Below are 25,492 nucleotides of genomic sequence, written 5' to 3' on the forward strand. Positions count from 1 at the left end.
TAAGATCGACTACCTGAGAAAGAGTCAGCAAAGATCTGTTAACACCTTTCTGAGAAGACCAGAAAGGTGTTTCTTCAAAAAGTACTACATGATTTTGTCATTTAGTGGCATTAATAAAATCTTCAGAGGCACAATTATTGGCCCCACAGCTGTGACTAATGAGCAGATCCTCTTTTACCAAAATGACAGCACATAGTCTTTTCCTATCACACTTCACAAGGTTGGAGAACACAGAGAGAAGAATCTTTGACCATTGTCCTTTGCACAGTGTTATGTCCACTGATCTCTTTCTCCTCTATTTTCTTCAGCTAACCCTAAATGATTTTGGTAGGATTTAGGTTTAAGCCCTGAGACGGACTTGGAAGAAAGTGTTAACTCTCTCTCTTTCTTTCTGAATGCAATAAAAGCCGAATTAAATATATATATATATATATATATATATATATATATATATATATATATATATTACAACAAGAAAAAAAATACACAGGTTAAGAAGTTCACAAACCACATTCTTACCAGGGTTTCCTTAGTCTCGGGACTGATATCCAGCACAAGAAGCTCATTTAAAGATGCTCTCGCAACAGCCTGCAGTGCCTCATCTGGCCAGGTGTCAAACCAGTCTAAGGTGCAACATTTCACCAGAGAAGGATACTGCCTCAACCGCGCACGAAACCCCTTACCTCCCGGGCTGGGGAGGTAAAGAAAAAAGAAAATCAATTTGCAAAAACAAAACAAAAAACATTAGCATTGAAAAGAAAGGATTTTTTTTTAACCTTTACTGACTAACCTCATGCAGAGAATCAGGTGAAAGTTGCTGTGAACTCTCCTACGGTAGGCAGCCATCAGATTTGCTTCTGTTAGTTGCTGGTCCAGGTCTTCCACCACCGGCTTCATTGTTTTTAAGATACGCTCTTGTTCCTCTGACGAATACAGGTTGGGAAGCTCTCCAGTGATTAAAATGTTGCAGATATCCTCCAGGAAAAACTCCTTCTTAATCTGGAGATTGGATAACAAACAATTGACTTCCTAAAACCTGTTCTTGTTTTTAGAGGATATGGGTTCAGGAATCACATCATTATGAATCAAAAACACTGCGACAGAGGGTAATAAAATTGTGCTGTTTACCTGATATTCAACAAAGAAGAGTGTGATCTTTTGGTTCTGAAGACCAGCAGAGAGCATGTTGTTTTTAATATCATTCCTCCACTCTGTCCTACCGTAACTCTTAGACACTTCAGCCTTAAAACATTTATGTCCAGATCTAAATATGAATAATTACAATGTTAGGACTGGGCCAGTGCATCATACAAACTAATATATTGATTTGGTACACACAAAGATGTGTGGGATACACTTCAAGAATTTATCTTTGTTGCTTTTTTTGTTTATAAAATACATTATATAGCATATGACCAGATTGATCATGTTTTTAGTATAATAATACTATCTTATGGGTATAGTTTATCCTATTTAAATATGGGGAAAACTGCTGAATTGACAGCTGTTGGATATACAGTGTCATTATTCACAGGGGGAAAAAAAGGTCATTGCTAAAGAAACTGGCTTATCATAGAGCTCTATGTCCAACTGTATTAAATGGAAGTTAAGTGGAAAAAAAATGTAGTTGGAAAGTTAAAGAAAACTCCTATATTACACTATTCCCAAACTTAAACTGTTGATATTTATGTTTTTTTAAAATTGAATGCAATCTGCAACCCTGAATGTACTTTAAATAATAAAAACATGAATAAATAGTTTAACATGTTTAAAAACAGGACAACTTGTTTGACTCTCACATATATGAGGCAAGTTTGGTGAGTGTCTTGCGGCCACTGCAATGCCCTCCGAGCAACAGGGCATGGCCGAGGGGCTGGCGCAAGATGCGGTTGATCCGACACACGTGTTCAATGCCGTCCATAAAAAGTCCCAGTGGCTCCTTGTCTGAGCTGCTTTGATTGAAGCCTTCAACATACTGCTCCATCACTTTTTTGAGCTAGGCAAGGAAACGCAACATAATTTGTAAAATATCACTTAATATTTCATTCACAGTGGAAACATCCATTATATACCTAAAATATACCCCAAACCAACTGGTATTACTCACTTCTTCCTTGTCTTCTATAACTGTGTATACTTCCTGGTCAGATTCAGGAGACATGAAATCTCCAAACAAAACAGGAGGGTCGGGTAAGACGTCTTCAATGGAGCAGTCAAACTCGTCGATGTATCCCTTCAGCAGGCTGTTGAACCAGTCCCTGTCGCTAACACAAACCAGACGGTCCTGGAAAACCCGGCAGCTTTCGTGGTACCACAGGCGTAGCAGCTCAAACTTATCCTTTATATACAGCCCAAAAAGAAAAATGCAATATATATTAGATTGTTTTTTAGCTACATACAACCTTGCTTAATGCATTACAACAAATCTGAAATTCATCCCACAGATGTAGAATCAATTCAGTAATTAATATGTGACATGGTAATCTCTAAAAAGATTTAAGCACCTTTATAGTGTACGCCTCAGCCAACAGTATGCCCTGAAAGACCTTGGACAGGTCTCGGAGGCTGAAGATGTAATGGCACTTTGCTGGAGTTGGAAGGAGGTGATTAGTTACGGTGGTGTAAACTTTAATAGTGGCATCAACAAGAGACTCCTGCAGCCCCTGGGCAGTTAGAGTAGGTCCTGATAGAAAAGAATAAAGGAAAAACCTTTCAAATCTGCACAGAGTAGTTATAAAAGGCACTGAGATGAGATTAGGAGGGAGTCATATTAGTTGTGACAATTATCCTACATATGCAGTTAGAACTGCAACTAACTTATTTTAGTAATTAATTATGTTCAGAACATAAAAAAATGCCCACAGACCAGAGTAACTACTTTTAATCATGGTTTAAAATGTATTGATGTTTATTAATCCTCTCATTGAACAGACATTGAAAAAAATAGTAAAAAAAATAACATTCCCAACAATATGAAGAGTTTTTTAAAAAAAGCATCAATATTGGAAATTTCTAACAACAATAAATAAAAAATCTTATGATGATGGAAAATTTATCACGACAAATTATAACACAATAAATGCCCACCCAGTATGCATGTGCATACCTATGTGCATGTTATTATATTACGAATAGTGATTTGTTGGGTGTGTGTTTGAAATTTTATTCAATTTAACATAAACGTAAATCTGAGGTTTGACTCACCCATCCAGCTCCCGAGAATGGTCGAGAAAATTGTTTTCATTGAGTCCTCCAAGCCATTAAGGGACAGGATGTTGAAATGCCGCGTGAAGCGTTGAGTAAAGAAATTCCTGTCTCCTTTGGAGGCACTCATGGCACAAGCTAAATTTATATCCACCAAGTAATTGAACGTTCCTGAGCAGAAGTAGCAAGAACACAGAGGAGAGAGTAAATGCTCTCTCTCTCTCTCTCTCAGTCTAATTTCTTTCACTGGACAAATATCTGAAGAGCTAAATCCATAGTCATCTAAATGTTCTCAAGAGTACCCATATAGAGTTAAGAAAACATACCTATCTGATCTCTGTCATACCAGCCACCATGGCAGAGCCACTGCCTGAGAAGTTCAAAAGGAGTATGATCTCTACACATTTCGGACATGGGCATGTGGAGGTCATCGATGAAGAAGATGAAGTTATCCCCCATTTTGGGTCCAAACACTCCTTTTCGCCTGAAACGGATTGACAAGTCAAAGCCACAGGTTATGCATCTGATAAAGAAGTGGTTGTGAACGGTGCAAGTTCTTCCATGTGTTTTGTTTTGTATAATTGTCGTTAGTTTAACTTAGGGTGTCAAAAAGAAAGCGGACAGTTACCTTGATACCTGAAAATCTGTTTAGTTTTATAGGAAGAAAACGTTTTGTTTATACCACAAAGATTTTAAATGTACTAAAGGTTTATTACCGAAGCCTACCTTTTGCTTAGTTTGCTTTCAAAGAAATCTTGAGTCTGACTTGCCGAGGTGCTGGCAGAGAACATGAACGCATGTGTGCTGAATTCAGCAGGCATGCTCCTCATCAGCTTGTTTGTCATGGTCAGGGTCTTTCCTGCACCGGAAGGCCCGACACACAGCAACTGGATCACACAGACAGCAGAAAAATAAAAAATAAAAAAATACAAGTTAAATGCATGATCTGATGAAGTTTGTTCTATTTGCTTTAGAATTTTTATGTTTTCTACCAAAAATGCTTAAAATTCTGCTGTAGTTTGAGAAGCACACTAACAGGTTTCTTGTTGGTCAGCAACAAATCCATCAGGTAAGACATTCTCTCTGTGTCAAGGGTTGGAATAAATATCTCCTCATAGCTCATGTGTGTAGTGATGACAGCACTTTTCGAATGTTTCATCCAGTTGGCCCACTGCACCTAAGGCACAGGAAAATCAGATAATTGGAGAAAAATTGTTCTTTTTCTGTCTAGTTATTAGAAATTCAGGGTTTAGACATATATGTACTTTTTTGTCCTCGTCTTCAACATCAAGCCTGTAGTCGTAAACTAGACCTTCCTCGGGAAAAGATAGTTTGATCTAAAAAAAACAAAAAACAAGTATAAAACATCTATATTTATATATAATTTCAATATTAAAACCCACCACAGTCATAGTGACAATTCAAAATAAATTCTGGGAACACTTAGCTTTGTAATACCAGTAGCACGTTCTTCTTGTTTACTTTTAGATTTAGTGTTTGCTTTTTTCATGATGTTTTCACTCTCCAGACAAAACAAGACAAACTAATATGACCTGTTCTGCTGCCATTTTGTTTCGGAGCCAGTCGCTAAAGCCTTGTCGGCTGGCTCCGTCTCCAGTGGCTCCAACGCTCCAGACCAGTGAAAAAAAGAACCAGGGTTCTATCAGCTCCTCAACATCAGCCAGTTCCTTTTGATAAGGTTGCATCTCGCCCTAAAATAAAGCAAAGACAACACAGAGAGCCATAATCAAAAATACTCAGGCATGCAGGACAATCAAATAGCAATTAGTGAAACTGGATTTGGAGAAGTATTCACACCACTTTACATATTTTTTCACCTTGCACCTCTATGTTGATTTTATTGGGATTTTATCAGACAGTTCCAATCCATAATGATGCCACTGACATTGGACAAACTGTTATTGGGGCCTCCCATAGGAATGCATAGGAGAGCACTGCTTTGCAAGGCATTTCAAGGCCTCCATGCAATGCCTGGAAGGCACCTATTACTCTACACCTCAAAATAACTGACTCTTCCTTTCACCATTAATGCGGCTTGTACTGCTGCGTGCCCCCTCACAGTATATATATTTCAAAATGAGAGGCTCGATCCCGTGAGGGATGCTACTACTTTTGTTGGCATTTCAAGTAACCATGACGAAGTAAGTAGCAAAAAACGAGCCAAATTCAAATAAAAATAAAAATTCTAACTGACTCCGTTTTGTGTCAGTTAGGCTCAAAACAGAGATAGAATTTTGTTTGCCCCTCTGTGTCTCACTCACATGTGGCAGTTTTCAGAGAGGATTAATTACCATAGCAACAGAACACTGAGGAGGGCAGAGATGTAGAGAACTACAGAGATAGCGGAGCAGAATTTTAGAACTACAGTGATTGTAGTTCTAAAGCTACAATCACCGTAGTTTCAATCAATTCCGAAATATTGACAATTCCGCCACATTGACGGAACAATTAATACAGATAAGATGGCAGAAAAGCAAAAAAAAAGCAAGTTCCATATGACTCATGAAACTTGATGCTCACGAACAAACTTTGAGCTGTCAAAATAAGAGCATCACATCTTATGTTTTTTGAAAAATAACAATTTTTGTTGTTAATCTGTTGCTAAGAGATGAGCGTTTTTTTTCTGGTAACGAACTGCCACGAAGTATAAATCTGATTTTTTCTTTTGCTATGATTGTCTGTTTTATACCATCAATCACAAAAAAAACTAACTTTTTCTCTTTTCTGCAAGATTCACCAACTGCAGAATTCTTAGTATAAGATAAGTAGTGTTTCAAAAGAGCAGAAGAAATCTTAGGAATTTTGAACAATAACAATATTTGTTGTTAATCTGTTGCTAAGAGATGAACGAGTTTTCTGGTAACCAAGTGGCACGAAATAAACATCTGGTTTTTACTTTTGCAAAATTTACCAACTCTAAATTTGTTGTGTCTAAGCAGATAAGCTGTATTTCAAAAGAGCTTATGTTTTATAAACAATATTATTAATTTGGTGTTAAGAGATGAGCGGTTTTTTTTTTCTGGTAATGAACTGCCACAAAGTATAAATCAGATTTTTACTTTTGTGATGAATGTCTGTTTTATAATGTATTGTTATATATTGTATCGCTGGGTTACAACCGACGAGCACACTTTGGCAGGCCCGGTTGAAATTTCTTCAGAAACTTTCTAGTTTTGTATAAAGTGCAACTTTTAACATAATGAACAGGTTTTGAATCTGTGCATTTCTGACTGATTTTATGATTTATGTTAGCGTGTATTAAAGACATAACTAAAAAAAAAAAACAATATCTCATAAACTTCAGCTTTGTGCGTACAATGCCACAGGATAAGATGTGGAAAACATGTAAGGGGAATGAATACTTTTGTGAGACACTGATTTGTGGATGGAGACTGTCTGTGCGATGTATAAGAAGATACTCTGCAAAATATATTTTCAAAGACTGCTGCTCGGCACAGAAAAACATTTTTTTCTGCAATTGTCTGTCGTCAAATATGGCTGAGGATTTACATGAACACACAAACCTCTTTAACGTGGTAGGAGCTAAAAAAGCAATCCATCAGTTTAAGAAGACTACAAATAAGGTTGCTATCCAGAGAAGGGATGATCTCGTTCACGGATGAGCGCACAAATGAAATCGAGTCCTGTACACATAGGGGGGGAAAAAGGGCATGAGATGTCTTTAACTATCATTAGGTGCTGTAATAAGAGTGTTAAAACAACTCGGCTCTCACCGGCAGGAACCTGGAAAACAGTGAGTTCAGGTGCTCTGCGTATTGTGTCAAAGCCTCAGGAATATGCTTCAGCCAGGAATCTGTGAAGTAGGAGAGCTCTAACAGATTGGGCTCCAAGTAGACCATACCACAGCGAGACGCAGTAGTCGGAGATGCTCCTGCCAGGTCCTGCACCTCAAACATTATAGTCATTTCCTGTTGGGTGGCGAAAACCAGGGGATGTGTTAATGAAAGTAGAAGGAGAAAAACAATGTGGGAGAAACTCCACACTTAAAGAAAGTCGAAAAAAAAAAACTTCGTACATCAGTGAGATTTATCACTTCCCCACAACTAAGGCACAGTTTCCTGTTGTCATCCAGAACAGTGTTCAAGCCATCCATCCACCCAGCTTCCAGAGGTCCGTCTAACACGTACCACCGTTTCTTTTTGTCCGCCGCCGCTGCTCCTTCACGGAGAATAGCCGGGAGGATACCATCCTTCCTACATGATTTGAAATAAGTCAGAGTTTGAGTCAATTTTTCTTTAATTATTTGTAGTGTATGCTGTGTTTAACGGACAATGTTGCTACCAGTGCTGGTTGTGAGTCTTGTAGTTTCCATAGAACTGCGGCATCGTGATGGATTTGGGGTTGAGGACATGAATCTGGACAGCCTGATAAACGCCGCCCCGGGAAGAGGGCTTGCCTTCCAGAGCCGTTAATGCAGCAGCCAGAACCTCGTAGCACTAAATAAAGAGTTCATGAGAAGAATTAGGTTCAGCTTTTAATGCGTGTGTCCATTTGCAATCACAAACCCAAAAAGGTTTATGGGGAAAATATACAAACTAATAGCTATTTGCAATAAGCTAACCCAACAAATGACTCAACACAACGAATAATATAAGTGGTTTCTCCAAATTCAACTCAAAGCATCACCTATAATTACTGCTGAGGTTTCATAGTTTTTCCACCTCTTCATGTCAAGCATCATCAGTTCTCAGTAGAGCAGCCTAAAAGTGATTTATAGTCAGTCTTCAGCTTCTAGCAGCAAAACTGAAGAATCTTAACCCATTGATGATGGTCAAAACCGTCCGAACAATATTAGATATTCTATAGTTTGAATGTTGCAAACCCAGATTTTCAATAAAGCATGTCAGGGAACTATGATCAGTTCCTCCGAGATGTTGAGATGTTTTTTGTAATTGTTGCGGCACCTTCTTCAAAAATTTGCAGTCGAAGTTGCAAATTGTTTAAGTTTTATTTTTGCCATAATTACAAAAAACTTTAAATTGTTGCGCATAACCTTCCAAAAAAAGACATGATCTTAACAGTTAATATTTAATATACAAATAACATGTTCAAGTACATTCTTGAAATAGCGCCCTTAGTACAAAAAAAAATCTTGTTCCGATGGGGGAGCCAAAGTCCAAAAGAAGACTTTTATATTGGTTATTCAGGTTATGATGAATTGTATAAGCAAATCCTAAAGAACATCTCAAAATGGTTTTGGGTGAAAAAAAATTAATTAATTAAATATTACAATTTTCATCTTGGGATTATTGAATATCCAGTGAAGTCCAAGTTTCAGCTTCTCCTCAGAGAGACTGACTTAAGTGAATGAAAGTAGGACTCAGTGTTAAAATTAGAACAAATATTTGTAATGTTAAATTTGTTTTCCTATTTAAACTTTCCTCATTAAAATTGTTTGCTGTGTATTGGAATCACCTAAAGAAATTTTAATTCTATAAATAAATAAATATGATTACACAGAGATGACTTTTATTGCCATAAATAAGTGTTCATGCTTATTGAACTTTTCCCCATTTTGTCACATTAGAACCAGAAGCATACATGTATTTTATTGGCCTTTTTGTGTAGCAGACCAACACAAAACAGGAAACCTGAAGTGGAAGGAATAGCATAGATGGTTTTCAAAATATTTTGACTTCATTAAAAAGCAGAATTATGGTGTGCTTTTGTTTTCAGTAACACAAAGATGCTTCAAATTGTATCTCAAAAAAATTTGAACCATCTATTTTCCTTGTATTTCACAATCATTCACTACTTTGTGCTGGTCACGTAAAATTCCAATGAAATACAAGTTGACGGTTGTAAGGTGACCAAACTATGAAGAATTCAACCCCACAAACCTCTATACTATTGGTACTTTTGGAAGGTACTGTACCTTGGTTTTACCAGATGCAGGAGGCCCCACCAGCATTAGACCATGTCTCACCACAGTGGTCTGATACAACTGAATGCATTTGTTGATATACCCTGAAATGACCACAGTGCTGTTACAGACTCGCTCCAAAAAGACAGGACGATCCTTGGAATTTTTGCCAATCGAGACACGAACCAAACTCATCTTTGAGGTTCTTTGCTTTGCAGATATCATGCAAGGACTCCTCTAGAACGACATAACCCATGGGCTTTTGTGGTTTCTCATGGAAAAGATCCATGAGAATGGCATTAACGAGTTCCAGGTCGTTCTGTGAAAACTGTGGTATGCTTATTTCGTGGATGGCCTGAAGGCAGATTGACCCCTGATAACAGAAATATTAAGGACAGTCAGAATCTTAGTTCATGGCGAACTAGAGCTACACAAAAGAAAAAAACAAACCTCATTAATGTCGGGGTTGTCTCTCCTCAGATGTCCAGCTACAGAGATCACAGCCTTCACAGCTCTTATGTCAAAGTAATAGTGGTCCTTCGAAATAAATCCAAAATGAATTTTAATTTATTTCATAGTTGAAACAAAATAATGAAAATGATATAAATTCATATCTTCTCGAAACTCAAACCTGAGACGCTAGCTGATCAAATAAGAGCCTGAAAAACGTATGAATCTTCTTGGAGAGGGCATTGGCATTCGAAAAGCCTAACGAATACAAGGAGATCTCCGCAATCATATCATATTCAGGGATCACCATGGATACGGGGCGGAACAGTTTCTGCAGGGAATGTCAAGTTATTTGTTGGATCCAACGTACTTTTTCTCAGTGATACATAGTTATTTGGATTTCAATCATGATTACACACCTTCAGATTGGCAGGTATTTTATTGCAAGGAGTGTGACCAAAGTTCATGGTAAAGAATATGGCACAGGAAGAGACTAAAGGAATCTCCATTCCGCCAAATACAAAATTCTCAGCCTAGAAAAAAAAACAACAGTCATTTTAGGGTTAGGGTTACTCAACACGTACCACCGTTAAAGGTGTTACGTTAAACTCAACCCTAACCCTATCCTATTATTAACTGAAAAACTAGCCAACAGATTAACTCTAAACTTTACTGATGTTTGTCAAGCAGAAACATCTTAACTTTTCACATGATGATGCAAGAAGCAATTTGTTTTAGCTGCAGATGCGTCCTTTGCTACAAATGATTGAATTAAGCATACACTAAGGGAATGCTATTATTGAATTTTAGGAAATAAGATGTTTATCATTTGATTTTAAAAAACTAATCGAATCACTTGATTATTTGCATTTTTAACAAATTTCTAATTTGGTATGAAATGAGCTCTAGTGTTTGTAATAAAAATCCGCAGAATGTGCCAATTTCTTTCATCCCATCAATCGATTTATCGTCAGAACAAATGGATAGAATTTTCTATTACTGAAATAATTGTTAGCTGCAGCTCTGAACGAGATATGATTCTAACAGGAAGTAGAATGTAAATAATCAGGGCATTCGGTCTTTGCCTGTTGCTGTTGGGCCCTTTGTATTGTAGAGATCTGCTGTGCCACGACAGAGAGAACCTCCACCTGAACGCGAGCGATGTCATCCAAAATAGCCCAAGCACCCGAGCTGTAAAACAAAACAGATAACAAATCTTACGTGAGTGACGGCATGTGTCGTTCTTTTTCATCATACTCTTTCACACTAGCTCGCTTTTTTCTTTGTTTTTTCTCTTTTTACCTGGCTACCCCTTTAAGAAACCGTTCTACTGCGAAGGATTTGAGTTTATCGGAGCAGTTGAAAACCACGGTGTGCATGGCCAGAGCCTTTCCGAGTTCTTTAATGGTTTCTGTTTTCCCTGAGCCTGTTGCGCCTATGACCCCGCCTCCCAGCTTGCGATGCAGCGCTTCTGTAAGGCCGAGGTAGCATCTAGAAGAGCCAGAAGCTGGGTTTCAGTGGTTGCGCTGTGTAACAAGCAGAGTGCATCGGTAAAAACCATCCAATTCGAGCACTACCTGTTAGTGAGTGGGGTGATCACCATTCGACTAGAGTTGCCAAGATATTCATATCCATATAAGAACTCTGCGTTCATTACATGGATGTGCAGCTCCTCATTTGTCCAGTAATATCTGCAAATAAATATAGTAGTCAAATAAATTCTACACAACAATGTCAAGTGGTAAAAGTGTGTTTGTAAAGTAGAGCAAACCTAAGCTGGCTGATCCACTCAAAGTCGTTGATGGTTGAAACTCTCTGCTCCACCAGTTTGGAAACGACATCTTTTGCGTGGACTTCTATCACAATGAGGGAGGACAGAACGGCCTGCTGCATCTTAGAGACATCTCCCCTCATTAGCTGCACTAAGTCAACAAGCTACATAAGCAAAACGATAAAAAGGTCAGAAATAGTCAAATCAAGTCTGCACGATGTTCAGAAGAGCAGTTCATTAAAAATAATGTAAACTTAAATCAACAAATTGCGGCTAATCAAACTGGTATGTGGGTTTAGTGCGAGTGAACCTGATTCTGTAGTAGAGGAAGAAATTTATGCAAGAGTCTCTTCTCCAAAGTGGTAGACACCTCAGCAGTCCAGAAAACCAGAAAGCTAGCAATCGCCACTTGACCAGGGCATGAAAACACCCACTCAACATGTGGTTGCTATGCAGGGAGAGGGTGAATATGAAGCTTTTAAAAGTGCTTCAGTAAAACTAAAATATCTTGTGAGACACAACAACAAACAAATCAATCAACTTACCTCAGAATAATCTTGGAGAGCACTTTCAATGCCATCTCTCAAAGTGGTCTTCATGGACTTTTCTAAGTCCCTCAGCCAGTTGTCCACTTTCCCAGCTGCTGATACTGGCAGTGAGAGTTGGACTTTTTCTTCTTCTTTAGAGTACATATGCGTTATCTGTAGGTCTGACTCAAACTGCAGCTAAAGGCAAAAAGAAAACTTAGTCACTAATCTTTTCCTTCGGTTGTTGTGGAGTACTTAGAGAATCGAGCCAAAGCAAACCTGTGAGATGTTCTCAAAGCATTTGTGCAGTTGTAGTTGTATAGCAGTGGGATCTTTGGACTGGGATAAAATCTGCAGAAGCTCAACATCTGACAGGAAGAAATACCTACATACAAAAGTTATGCACAATGCAAACAGAATGATTAGCAGTCAGTATTGATAATAAAGTGCAGCATTATGTGAATGCTTTGTTATGACGGAAAGCAATTCTATGAAGTTATTCTCAAGCTCAAGGCATGGATGAATACAAATGCATGTCACACTATTTAGATTTATACATCAATAAAAATTGAGATGTATTTTTTTCTTCCTCAGCCAAAGCTTTGTCTTGGCCTATACCTGATAATCCTCACAAAATTCACCAAAGTTTCTTATTGTAATGTGACAAAATGCTTGCAAAAGTGTGGAGAAAAAACAAACACAAAAATTATTTATATGAAAACAGGTGATTTAACCTTTAAATGTAAAAAACATTTTGAGATGTTCTGTACTGTACATGCAGTTCAAGTTAACTTCAATGACCAATCTGAAATTATGTTTTTGCAGTTTGACCCCACTTCAGGACATCATTTTATTTGTATTGAGAGTACTATTCAAGAAGGTACTTTAAAAATCTTATTTGCACTTTAAATATTAACTATGTTAAAATCTTGTCTTCTTTGAAAAGGTTATATGCAGCAATTTGAACTTTCTTGTAAGATCATCTTATGGCAAAAATACAGCATGAAAGTTATTTGCAACTCTGACTGTAACTTTATGAAAAAGATGCTGCAAAATCAGTAATTTTAGGCTGCAACAATCACAAAACATAACATTACAACATCCTGGAAGGACTGACTTATTATGACCAGAAAGAGTTGGGTGCCTCTCCATTTTGATGATTTCTTACCTTGGAAAAGAATTTCGTTTTTCCTCCAAGTATTTTTTGAGTCCTTTCTGAGCACTTTGCAAAAACATGTTGTAGCGCTTCAGTTTACTTAGGAGCTGAACATTTTGGCACATTTCAATCACCTAAAAATAAACACATACATGTTGTCCATTATTAACACTGGTGCTAAGTTGGTGTATTACACGTTTTAGCTGTGCATTCAAAAAAGGCAAAACATAAAAGTTCAAACATTTTGCTCTCTGTCGACATTGCTCATGACGCTTCTCCAGCGCTGCTCTATGTGCTTGTACGTATTTCCTTGCTTGAGCTTATGCTTGACCTCATCGCAGCTAAAGATGGGTTCCAATGTCAACCAAGCACACTGGCATTCCAGCCACTCTTCCAGCACATCCTGGATTCGAATATGAAAAGGAAAAGGCAGCAATAAAAAAAGATGAGACAGAGGAAAAATATTATGAACCTAATATTTGGTTTTGTTTGTACTTGAGTTAGCCTGAGCTTTTTCTCCCAGGTGTTGAGGCGGCTCTCAAAGACTTTTTTGACCGGGGACAAGGACAGGTTCTGAGTTTTGGCAATATGGTCATCCAGCCTCTGAAATATTTCATCTGGGACCTTTAGGATGGATTGTTCAGCCTCCTTGTCGAAAAGCGAATCAAATTCAACTGTCGCCCACTCCTCTTCCATCATTTCCAGAGCCTAGAGGAAAAGGCGGAGAAAGAGGGGCAACTTCAGTAAAGATATCCCTAGACAGACTAGGAGTTAATATGTAGCTTCTTTGGTAATGTGCACAACAATGAAAAATAATTTAAGTTTTAGCAATGGGTCCAATAAAAATGAGCAATCTGACAACAATTTATAGACATTACCTAACAAAGACCTTATGGATCACTATATGCATCACCTGTTCAATGCTGTATTCTTGTCCGGCAGTCTGGGCCACACTAACTATTTCATCCAAGTGGTCCTGAATGCCAAGCTCAATGTAGCGAGCAAGACTCATGTTTGCTTTTGGTCGAACTGTTATGTTAATGTTTTCTGAAATCATCTCCCAGTGGTAGCTCTTCATTCCCGGGCTCCTTAGGCACTGAATCAGAAGGGAGAACGGCTGGAAGTCCTTTATCCTGGTAAGCATTACACTTGTCATTGTTTGGACCTCTAATATTGTGTAGGAGAACAGACCATCCCAGAACACGAACAAACAAACAAAAAAATAAATAAATCAGACAAGTTAGTCACTTTTTTTTGCTATTAGAAGATTTTCTAAGGTAACAAATCAGTTGCCAACCAATATTGCCCTCGAACTGTTTAATTAAACCACTCATGGTTTGTAGGGCTTCTGTGACAAGACGGTCAAGCGGCTCAGAGTCGATTGAAGTAAGCGGGTCATTGAACCAGCCATCTGTCCAACGTAGCCAGTCAGACGTGGTGGTCCAGAGCTTCTCAAAAGGCTTGAAGTCATTCATTAGCTTAATCAGATGATCAAACTGTAATAAAAATCCATAATTTGTAGTTTAAAAAAAAACAAACAACTAACAACAAAAGCAGGTACTCCCTGCCATATTTTGAGTGATTCCTATCAATTGCACTCTCACTGAAGCTCTCTAATAAACCCACATTTGAAATTGGTAGACCAAGCAGATGCTCTCTGTTGTTGTAGGTTTCTGACAAACTCTGGCACTGCTTGAATTGTGCTTTTGCGCGCTTCGCTTTGTTGGCGATCTCATGGGCGAGGTCGAGGTCGTCATATCCCACAAACTCAGCAACGACACTCTGTTCACAAAGGTATATATAAAGTTAAGACCTGCTTTAAGACATGTACAGTGTGTTGCAAAATATTCAATGTGTAGCACGAGGGGCGGGTGGGTAGGGGTCGACGATATGGGCCTAAAAGTCCTGTCATGATATTTTGTGGTACTATCATGATAACGATAAAAGGTACAATGACAACTATTTATTGCATCTTTCTTAAGATAACTGTATGATTGTGTATCACAGCAATTAAAGTCCTTAAAGCAAATACTGAGTCCAAAAATAAGGAGAGTTTTGGGGGTGTTTTAAACATAACCAATTGTGACAACGATTAATTAAAATTTTTACCACAATAGGAAATTTATCACAATAAATGCTTTATATATTCTGAAAAGAAGAAGGGGAAAAATTGTAAAACTGTAGATATGTAGATCTGGTGTAGAAACACGTCAACATACTTGCAACTGTATCTACAGTGAAAAGTGGTTCAACAAAAGCATTGAAATTTGTGTTTTTGTAAGGCGACTCAATGTGGAAAAGTTAAAGGAGTACTAGTACTTTTCCAGGTCGTTGTAAAATGGGAAGAAGAGTGCGGAACATCTTTAGGAAGCAACCAGACAGTTATCCAGATAATACCTTTTCCGTATGGACTCAAAACATATCGTGATTGATAAAAAGAGATAGAAAACCTGCAGTGCGTCAATTTGCTCCTCCAGTTTGTTTTGGTCTGATAGTTGGATCTTGTTGAAGCGCTTCTCATCTTCCTCATGCTGGGCATGTACTCTCTCCACTTGACAGTTTATCTTTAGTGGCCACCCAACAGCTGTCCACCTGCACAAAAGAGCCACCGCAACAGCACCAATAACTCCTTAGATCCAGTTTGGGATCTAAGTTACACCTTAGATCCCAAACTGAAAACAGCAAATCAAGTCAAAGCGTAGTCTTATGATGGCTTTGCATCTCCATAGGTGTTGCGACAACAACAGGGGCACAGAGCCTCTGTAAGAAGAAAGCCTATTTTTGTAAATGTTTCTAGGACTCACTTTTACTGTGCACTCATATCCTAAACCATAAAGAAAAAAATCTTTAAATGTAATTAAAGTGAAGAGTCTCCTCATAATCTTAAATTGACCATGTAAGATTACTCATAGATTAGAGAGGTTTTTCAAAACTCACCCACAGAACAAACCTCTCCCAATAGAGCAAATTTTGAATTGCGACAAAAAGAAAAGTCCTGGAATCAGCCACTAAATTTCAAAGAAAGCCATTTTACATTCAGTTTCATGTAATTTCAAAATGCAAAGTACTTTGAAGGACAGACGGACGGATGGGTTAATGGATGGATCGATGCATGGATCTTTGTTGGGTTAAATCATTCTACTTTGAGGACCATGTCACAGAAAATAAAGTGTTATGAAGCAGCTGTTTAGCCTTTATCAACTTCCATTTCTAAAACTAAGTCAGATCTGCAAAATACTAAAATTCATAACTTTTCCATACTTTTCAGGACTCTGAATAAATCCTGCAAAGTTAATGCATACAATTTCAGCATAATGAATACACACTTACTTTTTGCTAAAATCCTCGTTTGTAATGTGGAAGCTGAGGTCTTCCAGTACGTCGTAGTCCATCAAGATTTTGGAAAGTTGCTCCTGTTGTTAATAGGTTGTGAAGATAATTTGTGTAAATCTTAACTTATTATTGAACATAAACATGCTTAAACTCACTAAGGTGTGCAGTTTTGTACCTTGTAACTCTTAACCTGGTCAGGGATTTCTTTCATCCATTCCCTCTTTTCAGTCAGTTCCTCAATGCTGTTGGGTCTCTCCTGTAGCATTCTGCTTATGAGAATGCACTTTTCACTGGCCTAAATACACACACACACACACACACAGAAAATAATATATGCTTTTCAGTAGAGTGCTACTACTGAACTCTGGCACATTACAGCAGCATGTGAAAAGTAAAAAGAAGGGGATTTTTGGCCTCCAAACAAATGACTTACATCTTCAATTTCTTTTGAAAGCATCAGAGCAAGATTTTCCAGGAGTGCGTTGGCCAAAAACTTCCGCTTCTTAATGAGTGCTTGTCGCACAGCTTGCACACGGACAAAAAATGGACCAATAACAATGTAGGATGGCAGCGAGTACTCAAGCTTCTCCATTTTCTTAAGATGATATTCGACCTGTTTCTTCACCTCTTGAGGGGCCAGCTCTGCATTAAGGGTCCTGAGGCATTAATGAAATAAGAATTTATCATTCAGAGGACAGAATCACTTCATTTTGAACTAAAGCAGAAATAAGACTGAAATGAATTTTGTCAAATCCTAAAGTCAAACAGACAAAAATGGTATCAAAGTTTGAAACAACTCTCTGACCTAATCCATAAAAACGGCAACAACAACAAAAGAAAAACAAGAAAAATAACAAACAATTCAAAATAAAATAACTTATTTTGGGCATCATCTCTGAAACATTTTCCATTTTCATTCCAGGCTTATGTGCATATGGAATGTGGAACCCACTCACTATAGCTCTTTGAGTTACCTTACTTATTCAGAATCCCCTTTTGCAATGATCTTTCATAGAATATGAAATATTCTATTTTGAAAGATAATTTAACCTGATCTAATGGTCAACATAATCCCTTTTTCCTGACTGGCTTAGTTTCCTTAATGTTGTGGAGCATCCATTTTCAGTAATCTAAATTGAAACTTTGAACTTGAAAACTATTATAAAGCTTTCTTTTGAAAAACTGAATCATTTCTTGTGATTGGTTTAAATATATCAGCATTCCAAAGCCCACGTTTGAAATTATATACGCTTTTAATCTGAAAGTCAACATATTCTTTGGGAAAGAGTGGTGGGTAGCAATGACATTTACTTTTAATGTCCACTTTTAAAGGGACATGCCTAGTGCATGCAGAGTAGCTGGTTGTCAAGGTAATTTCCAGTTTTCTGCTTTTTCAACCAAGCTTGCAAAAGATGATGCCATGTTGCTAATGGATCTATAGCTGAGTGACAAAACAGGGATCTCAAAGTCTGCTATTTTGCCAGGCACCAATGGAAATCAACTTACTTGAAAGCGTCTATGTCCAAATTGTGTATGTCCAAGTATTTTTTATATCTGGCAGCGTAGGCTCTGAGAGGTATTGTTGCTTTCTTTAGAACATTCCGGACCTTTTCCTCCAGCTCTGACACTTCTTTATCATAGAAACACATTGGCTCGATTAACAAGCTGCCCCTGATGACCAGTTTCTTCATCACAAACTGGTGAGAGGAAGAATCAAGTCAAATCTTTGACATCACGATGACCTATGTTTATGTCGATATCAGAGTGTTTGATTTTCAATGTAAATGCGCAAGAAATGTTTGCTTTCTGCTTACCCTATAGAGCTGCGGAATTTTGTGTGTGACCAAAATGGCAGATTTGAACAGTTTTGTGACGAAAGACTCGAAATCTTCAAGTGGAGTACTGTAATGAACCCCGGTATGGTCCAGAATCAGATCCACAAGGAACAGAGGATTCTTCCTTGACCTCAATAAAGATAGATGTAGAAAAATTACTCACAAAGTACTGAATAGCAATCAAAATATGTGCACCTTGCAGATACTTTGTTAGATTTTCATTAATACAATTATTTTATCAGGGAAATGATCATCTGAGTACCTGTAGTTGATCTTACCTGTAGGGGCTACTGATCAGGTCTTTTCCCCAGACCAGGTCCTGAGTAAACGCCTTGCCACATTGACAAGAGTCCAGAAGGAACTTGCTCAGGTTTTTCAGTGAATCTAACACAAGGGTGCGCAAGGAGTTCCTCATTCTGAAGACCACCTGTTTCATCAGTCTGTATATGATTTCGTCGGACTCAAACTCAGGGCGGCCCTTAGAGAGGCAACTGCTAGCGAAGCAGATGCTCTCGCTGAGTGAGATGACCCACTTCTCCTGGAGATACATGATTATCTAGAAAAGGTGAAAGCGTGTTGGTCCTTTCTTTTAATCCATTTGATGAAGAATGTGTGTGGCAAAAGACAGTTTCAAGCATCAGGGTTTGACAGCTACAGAGTAGGGTTGCCCCTAGCTATTTTTTTATTTTATTTTATTTTATAAATTCTTCAATCATTCAACAATCCATTCAACAAAAAGCTCATTTGTTAAATTTTATTATACAAAATGTTCACTTTTTTTTTTTTTTCCACAGAACATTTCTGTATTTTTATTACAATCACTTTTTGGAGACATTTTTATTATTAATAACTAGGGCTGTCAATGTTAATACGTTTATGCATGCCATTCATCTAAAAAGTTTAATATTACATAATGCAGACTAATCGCATGATCTATTTTTGATTTAAAAGCCTCTCTGCCACGCAACGCTACAAAAAAGAGCGTTAAATGGTCTTGTACTGCGGTCAACAATTCCGACTTGAAAACGCAAGTGAAAAGATGAGTGAGGAGAGTCTCACTGGTGTGCTCCGTGTCAAATTTCGCTTTAACAAGCACGGCGATGGACGTTTGGATACAACCAAGGTAGAATGTAGCCCACTTACTGCAATGGATGAATTACCCTTCCACTGAAATATAACCAGTATAACCAGTTTGTAGTTAACGTTTCTAAATTACATTTAAAATAAAAAACTTCTTTTGAACCTTCCTGAATGTGAAAATCTAGAAAACTGAGATGTTTGGTTTTAGGCAATGAAACATTTTCTTTTAAAAACGTGCATGTTTATATTTCAAGCTTACAAAGTTAAGCAGAGTGATTAATCAGAGCGCTAGATTTTTAATCCATTGACAGCACTTTTAATAACAGAAGACTGAGATGGAAAAGCATGTCTGTACTGCGAGCTTACTTACCCCATTTTGAACTTGAGACTGGATGCGTTCAAATTCATCCACTCGCTGTAGTTTGATGATCATCACGTCGAACAGCCTCATGTCTGTCACTTTGTGGCAAGTGTCCAAAATGTCATGTATCACAGCGATCACCTCAGGTAGGTTTAGCAGAGAGCTCTGGGCGAATTCACTTCGCTTTACCTGGTAGTGAAGGGGAGGAACTGGAATGCATACTGTACGAGTAAAAGAAGCCAGAGTTTAATTTCTGAGAGTGTCCCTTCATGTTCATAAAAACAAAAGTACATGTTGATTAAAAAAAAAGGATCTTACTGTTTTCTGGTATACACTTAGGATCTTTTTGTGGCAATATTATGTCTGAAAACTCCTCTGAGTAGGTCATCACAGTATTGTCAAACACCATGCGGTTCATAACCCGGTCATATTCCAGCTTGGCCTGGTTCTCTAAGTTTTTTATACAACTCTCAAATCTGCACATGAAAACAGAGACTTCTTTTACCCTTTTCTGGGTTCTGCTTTTGATTGATCTGTCATAAAAGCATTGCAAACAGGCAACAACAAAGGGACTGACTAGGAATGACATTACTCACAATTTCCCCTTAAAGCCGCAAGCAGACTTTACAAGTTCCTTGATCCGTTGCAGACTGGTATGACTGAGGGACGGATTTGCCTCCCAGATGGGCATGCAGTCTACAGACGTGCTGTACAGGAGTTGAATTTCTCCGTCCTTTCTCAAACGAAGAGCAGACTCGATTCGGTCTGCAAAGATTCGAGGATCCTCGGCTTTGAACAACAGCCTGATCCTCGGTATCCAGTGCTTAGTGCCTCCATACAAAATGGTCAAGTCTGTGGCAAAGTGGTTAGTTTATCAAAAATTAAAAACCAAAAAAAAAATACAGCTGTACTCACATGTTTTCATATACTGTATATAAAGCCATGTATTCATCACTCTCTGACATTAAATAAAACTAAATATTTCCTGTTTTAGGTCAGATGGGATTGCTAAAATTATTGCTGTTTGCTCACTGACAGAATTAAAAGCGAGAGAATTGTTAAGATTTTTTTTTCTGTCAAATTCTAAAGGTTAGATTAATTTCATTACTAATTTGTGCAATTGTCAGTTTTTAACTATGTGACTTGTGGGATATGTTTTCACAACAGTTTGGTAGGATTTTGCCCATTTATCCAGTCAGAACTGGTTTTGGCTGAGTCAGGTTTGTTATCTGACTTCCTAGCACACAATTTTTTACCTATGCTTACGTTTTCCTTTTTTTTTTCTTTTTTTTTGTAATAAAATTAGGGTTTTCTGATGGCCACTCCAATACATTGACTTTGTTTCCCTTAAGTAACCTTGTTTTGGGGAATCCTTAACAGTAGTTGTCCATGAAGACATTTTTTTTATTTTCCTTATGATGCCATTTATATAACCAGTCCCTTCTGCTGCAAATCAACATACTGTTACTCCCGTACCTCGCAGTGGGAATGATGTTCTCAGGATTGCAGGCCTCCTCCTTTTTCTTCCAAATGAACAATGGTCATTATGGCCACACAATTTAATTTCAGTTTCATGACAAAAAAACAGAAAAATGTCCCCAAAAATTAAGTTCTTTGTTCCTGAGTGCTGTTGCAAACAATCTGCCTTTAATGTTACTTTTGGCTTCATTATCTCTAAGTATTTCTTCTGCTCTTGTTAATGCAGGACCCGTTGCCCTGGATAGGGACTTTCTCTTATCAGCATCAGCAGCATATGCACAAGGTCCTTTGCTTTTGCTCAAATTGATATATGGATATTTTGCACCAAGACATGAAATGTTTAAACCAAGTTTATTTGACATTTGTAAGATAAAAACACAAAAAATAAAGAGTAGACTTGAGTTAGAGGACCTCAGTGATCTGAATTGTTCTTCAGGTGATAGAAGGCTGAATTTATTATTGTCTTTATGCGTCGCTGAAGGTTAAAGTCTAGCTTCATCGCTACAACCAGATTTCGGGCCTTATTAGGAAGTTTCTAGCTGAAATAAAGGAAGGTGTAGCTGAAATAAAGGAAGCTGTACAAGAACTCTTGATTGTTCTTCTCTACGTCCAAAGATAACTTCAGTTTTGTTTCTGTGTCTGAAAAACGTTATGGCACATCTACGCTTTGATTTGATCTACACAACAACTCCACGCATGGATGCAATATAGAACCGTGTGTCATCTGCGTAGTTATATTAACTAATCTTATTATAATCTCAGTTAGCAGGAGAATGTGTATATTAAAAAAGGAGGGCTGCAGAACCTTGGGGTATCCCACATGTGACTTCTGTCCGCTCTGATGAAAAGCTACCTACTCACACAAAGAGTCCCTGTTGTTTAGGTAAGACTCTTCTGACTCTGATTAGCCAGACAGTGTGAACAAAAGATTGTGTTTATGCAAATATCTCCTGTCAAAAATATATCAAGTACTGTTACTACGCTACACAAGAAAACAAACAAATCAAATGACTTACTTTTCTTGTGTCTTTTTTTAACAGGTTCAACTTCCTCATCTTCCTGAGGGCTGTCTTCGAGCAAGTTCTCCTCCTCTTTCTCCTCCTCCTCATGTTCCTCCTCGTGTTCCTCTTCGTGTTCCTCCTCATGTACCTCCTCCTCCTCTTCCTTTTCCTCCTTAAGAACCTCCTCCACTAAGTACTGACATTTTTCTGCAGAATAGTCAAGAACCCCAACTAAATGCCATTTGTACTCAGGGTATGAACTTTCTGAATCACGTTGGAAAAAAGACAAAGACACAAATTGTGACTAAAACTATATAAAAAAATCTATTAATTTATATTGTAGAGAAATAATTTTACACCAAAGACAATGTAATCACCAGTAAGCAGCAAGGCCAATGCAGGAATAGGCTTTCGATTACACCATCCTTTGATTCTGCCCAGAGAGAGCCAGCTTTCTGGTGTCCGGCATTCGAAATCATCATTGTCAAATATCTCATAAAATGCAAAAAAAATACAAAACCCAGATCAAATAAAAAGAACAAGGGGGATGTGGGCATTTTGAAAAACGCAATACATATATGTGAGATGGTTGCCATAGAAGTAGCAGCAGCAACATTATATTTACCTCAAGTGGCAGAAAGGGTGATACCAGCTTGTATGACTTAGGAACAGAATCATCCTGCTTGTCTGGCTGTACTGGCATCAAGTTGTTAGACCTTATGCCTTTTGCTGCCAGGAGTTGAAGTAAGTCTAAAATCAAGTATCCTCTACGGAGTCTGTTAACAGAAATAAAAAAAAGACTTTAAATTGATTTATTATTTGATAAAAAAAGAAGAACATTCTTTATAATATTTACCACAAAAACAGCTCATACCTTTCTTCCACTAACTGTCGAGGAGCTTGTCCAGGGATGGTTATGTAGGGAATCTGAACTTTGGGTGTGTCGCCACCGACGGCGAAATAAGGATCTTCTTGAAGACTGTTGTCAATGCACAGGTCCCATGGAGACGTGAAAACTCCAACTATGATACATAGCGTGGAGAGGACTTTCTTTTACTGTGACACAATTTCGTTATTTTAAGTAGAACTACCGTGTGCTTATTTGAAACGTACAATCCGTACGGCCGTTTGCAAAAATATTCCTACCTCTTGAAATTTGTTCTTTCACTTTTTATGTTAAACTAAAAAATTCAATGACTTTTTATTTTATTTTATAAATTGGTAGACGTTTCAGTCCAAAGCGAGCGTAGGAGATGCCCTCTGAAGAGCTGGGTCTTTATGAGTTTCTTGAAGACAGACAAGGATGCCCCTCTTTGCAGGACAACATCGCTGACTTAAATTTGATGAATCTAAGGGTAACAGTGGAGCTGGAGAAAAGTGGCGTGTACTTAATTTGTACTTTATGTGACTGCCGACCACAAAGTAGCATAACATTGTGAAGTGGGAAGAAAAAAAGAGAAAATGTGATTTTCACATTTTTGGCAAAGAAAAAAAACCCTCACATAACTATTTATATAACAAAATTCAGCATAACCCGTTGTCTTCAAAAGTTATCTACTTATTAAATAGACTCCACTTACATCAAAGGTTTGTTGGAGAACATTAGTGAGAAAAGACACAGGATGTTACTTACCTAGAACAGGAAAACAGACAAAGTTACTGGCTGGGTTTTGAACCCAGGACCTTCTTGCTGCTACTTAGAACTAAACTATAGTTCAGTCCTGCTTAATAGTAAATACTGGAATTGCATTTTGTCATATTTTCAATTAAATTCATAATGACAGATGCTCATGGAACAAACTATAGGAAAACATGTTCAAACAGTAAAATCCTGCTGTGTGTTTATAAGGTTTGCTCAAATAATCCGTTTATTAAGTATTACAAATCCCAATTCTTTATGTAATGGCTACATTCCTCCACACATAATATACAATTCCTAAAAGGCATACAAAACTTTCCCAATTTTCTTGTGTGAAAACTTTGGATAAGTATATCACTTCCCATCCACCTCACAATTATAGGATTCTTTGTGCTGCATTGGAATCTCAACATAATAAAGTGATGTTTGCTGTTTGATGTGAGAAAACGTTCAGGTAACAGCAATATATCTGGAATGCTCGTATTTGCGTACACATAAATGCTGCAGTAATTCACTTAAAAGCTACAATATCCTCACCCTCTGATGTCTTCTGAATAGCAAAATCCAGTCCGGAGGTGAAGGTCGAGTCATGGGTCATTAGTTGTCTAACTCTGTGCCTTACAAAAGCAGGCTTTTCTCCCGGAGGTTTTGTGGGTAACATTGGTGGCTTCGGACCTTTCCTGTCTAAATTTAAAGGACTGCTGCCACGTCATCAACGGCAGGATTCCAAAACTAGTAAGCGCAAACTCAACGGCTGTTAAACGGTTGGCTTTTTCGATTCGTTGCTACGAAATTGTCTAAAAAAAAAAAAAAGAAAAAAAAAAAAAGAAAAGTTAAATGAAATGAAATAAATACAGTGCCCTACCGTAAACTGTAACGCCGACCCAACTTATTTTATGTAAAAGTCAAAGCTGGCGTCGTGCTGAACGCCACAAATCTCGGCTCAGTTATCCACAGTAACAGTAAAGTTACTCGCTGTTGCCATGGAGATTCAGTGCTGCTGTATGCTTGGACCGTAGGAGGCGCTGTTGCGTATTTACAGCTCAACTTGTCCTGTGTAAAAGAAGAGCATGCTACGTCAAAAACGTAAGTTTGAGATAGTAGGGAAAAAAATGAAGAAAGAAACCGGAGCAAACCGAGATGTTTGTTGACCTTCACTGTTTCCGGTGACGCGCTGCTTCCTCCAAAGTATAAAAAGTATCATCTGAACACGGAATTCATGATTGTAAATTGAATATAGAGGGTCACAGAATAATTTACTGGGCACTGTTATTTAGTGACCAGTAACTTAATTGAGCCAGACTGTTTCTGGGGATTTATTTTCCCTCTAATAAATAATTTAACCACTACAGCCACAAGACTCCATATTATTACAGGTGCATCAGAAAGAAGAACCTTTTGGAAGAAGATGGTGGAGTTTTAATCAGATTATGTTTTTATCAGAAAATAAACATTAACATGTAGGCCCGTTTGTTAAGGCATGATAAATGGATAAATTGAATGTAGTGTGAAGTGCTTTGGGGTTCTCTGGACTTTCACTATGTAATCACAGGCTTTTTTTTTCAGCCAATTAATAATGAAGACATTCTTGGTGAAATGTTTAATGGAGGTCATCTGATCCGTTGTCTGTGTCCCAGCAGAGCTAAATTTCCGAAGAGATGACTTCACTTTAACAAGATATGAAAATAACACTGTCTCTGAGGATCTAAACAACCCACATCTAATAATGGGAATATTAAATCAGAGCAGCG

At 37.8% G+C, this 25,492-nt stretch overlaps 1 protein-coding gene across 1 annotated transcript in view; it reads right to left on the reverse strand.

Annotated features, from left to right (window-relative positions):
• The window catches only part of dnah1 (dynein, axonemal, heavy chain 1), a 39,988-nt gene extending 15,237 nt beyond the window's left edge, over positions 1-24,751 (reverse strand). Inside the window, exons 1-49 of the mRNA XM_028003674.1 lie at positions 24,279-24,751; positions 22,977-23,124; positions 22,728-22,878; positions 22,480-22,594; positions 22,118-22,366; positions 20,219-20,474; positions 19,941-20,098; positions 19,632-19,843; positions 18,460-18,737; positions 18,161-18,311; positions 17,853-18,043; positions 16,780-17,002; positions 16,522-16,641; positions 16,344-16,426; positions 15,464-15,605; positions 14,640-14,795; positions 14,311-14,509; positions 13,927-14,180; positions 13,509-13,721; positions 13,255-13,416; positions 13,026-13,147; positions 12,137-12,242; positions 11,876-12,055; positions 11,641-11,778; positions 11,331-11,494; positions 11,137-11,250; positions 10,862-11,050; positions 10,645-10,750; positions 9,979-10,092; positions 9,741-9,890; positions 9,560-9,646; positions 9,296-9,482; positions 9,122-9,213; positions 7,528-7,682; positions 7,262-7,439; positions 6,960-7,154; positions 6,750-6,869; positions 4,758-4,916; positions 4,470-4,541; positions 4,241-4,381; positions 3,931-4,091; positions 3,531-3,688; positions 3,205-3,375; positions 2,505-2,683; positions 2,108-2,338; positions 1,800-1,996; positions 1,129-1,264; positions 791-999; positions 520-691 (exon numbers count right to left, since the gene is read on the reverse strand). Of these exons, the coding sequence (XP_027859475.1) occupies positions 520-691; positions 791-999; positions 1,129-1,264; positions 1,800-1,996; positions 2,108-2,338; positions 2,505-2,683; positions 3,205-3,375; positions 3,531-3,688; positions 3,931-4,091; positions 4,241-4,381; positions 4,470-4,541; positions 4,758-4,916; positions 6,750-6,869; positions 6,960-7,154; positions 7,262-7,439; positions 7,528-7,682; positions 9,122-9,213; positions 9,296-9,482; positions 9,560-9,646; positions 9,741-9,890; positions 9,979-10,092; positions 10,645-10,750; positions 10,862-11,050; positions 11,137-11,250; positions 11,331-11,494; positions 11,641-11,778; positions 11,876-12,055; positions 12,137-12,242; positions 13,026-13,147; positions 13,255-13,416; positions 13,509-13,721; positions 13,927-14,180; positions 14,311-14,509; positions 14,640-14,795; positions 15,464-15,605; positions 16,344-16,426; positions 16,522-16,641; positions 16,780-17,002; positions 17,853-18,043; positions 18,161-18,311; positions 18,460-18,737; positions 19,632-19,843; positions 19,941-20,098; positions 20,219-20,474; positions 22,118-22,366; positions 22,480-22,594; positions 22,728-22,878; positions 22,977-23,124; positions 24,279-24,402 (7,968 nt within the window). The 5' untranslated portion in view covers positions 24,403-24,751. The remainder of the gene's footprint in view (positions 1-519; positions 692-790; positions 1,000-1,128; positions 1,265-1,799; positions 1,997-2,107; positions 2,339-2,504; positions 2,684-3,204; positions 3,376-3,530; positions 3,689-3,930; positions 4,092-4,240; positions 4,382-4,469; positions 4,542-4,757; positions 4,917-6,749; positions 6,870-6,959; positions 7,155-7,261; positions 7,440-7,527; positions 7,683-9,121; positions 9,214-9,295; positions 9,483-9,559; positions 9,647-9,740; positions 9,891-9,978; positions 10,093-10,644; positions 10,751-10,861; positions 11,051-11,136; positions 11,251-11,330; positions 11,495-11,640; positions 11,779-11,875; positions 12,056-12,136; positions 12,243-13,025; positions 13,148-13,254; positions 13,417-13,508; positions 13,722-13,926; positions 14,181-14,310; positions 14,510-14,639; positions 14,796-15,463; positions 15,606-16,343; positions 16,427-16,521; positions 16,642-16,779; positions 17,003-17,852; positions 18,044-18,160; positions 18,312-18,459; positions 18,738-19,631; positions 19,844-19,940; positions 20,099-20,218; positions 20,475-22,117; positions 22,367-22,479; positions 22,595-22,727; positions 22,879-22,976; positions 23,125-24,278) is intronic.
• Positions 24,752-25,492: the final 741 nt, after the last annotated feature.

The sequence above is a fragment of the Xiphophorus couchianus genome, chromosome 20 (genome assembly GCF_001444195.1).
Source record: "Xiphophorus couchianus chromosome 20, X_couchianus-1.0, whole genome shotgun sequence".
Lineage (NCBI taxonomy): Eukaryota > Metazoa > Chordata > Actinopteri > Cyprinodontiformes > Poeciliidae > Xiphophorus > Xiphophorus couchianus.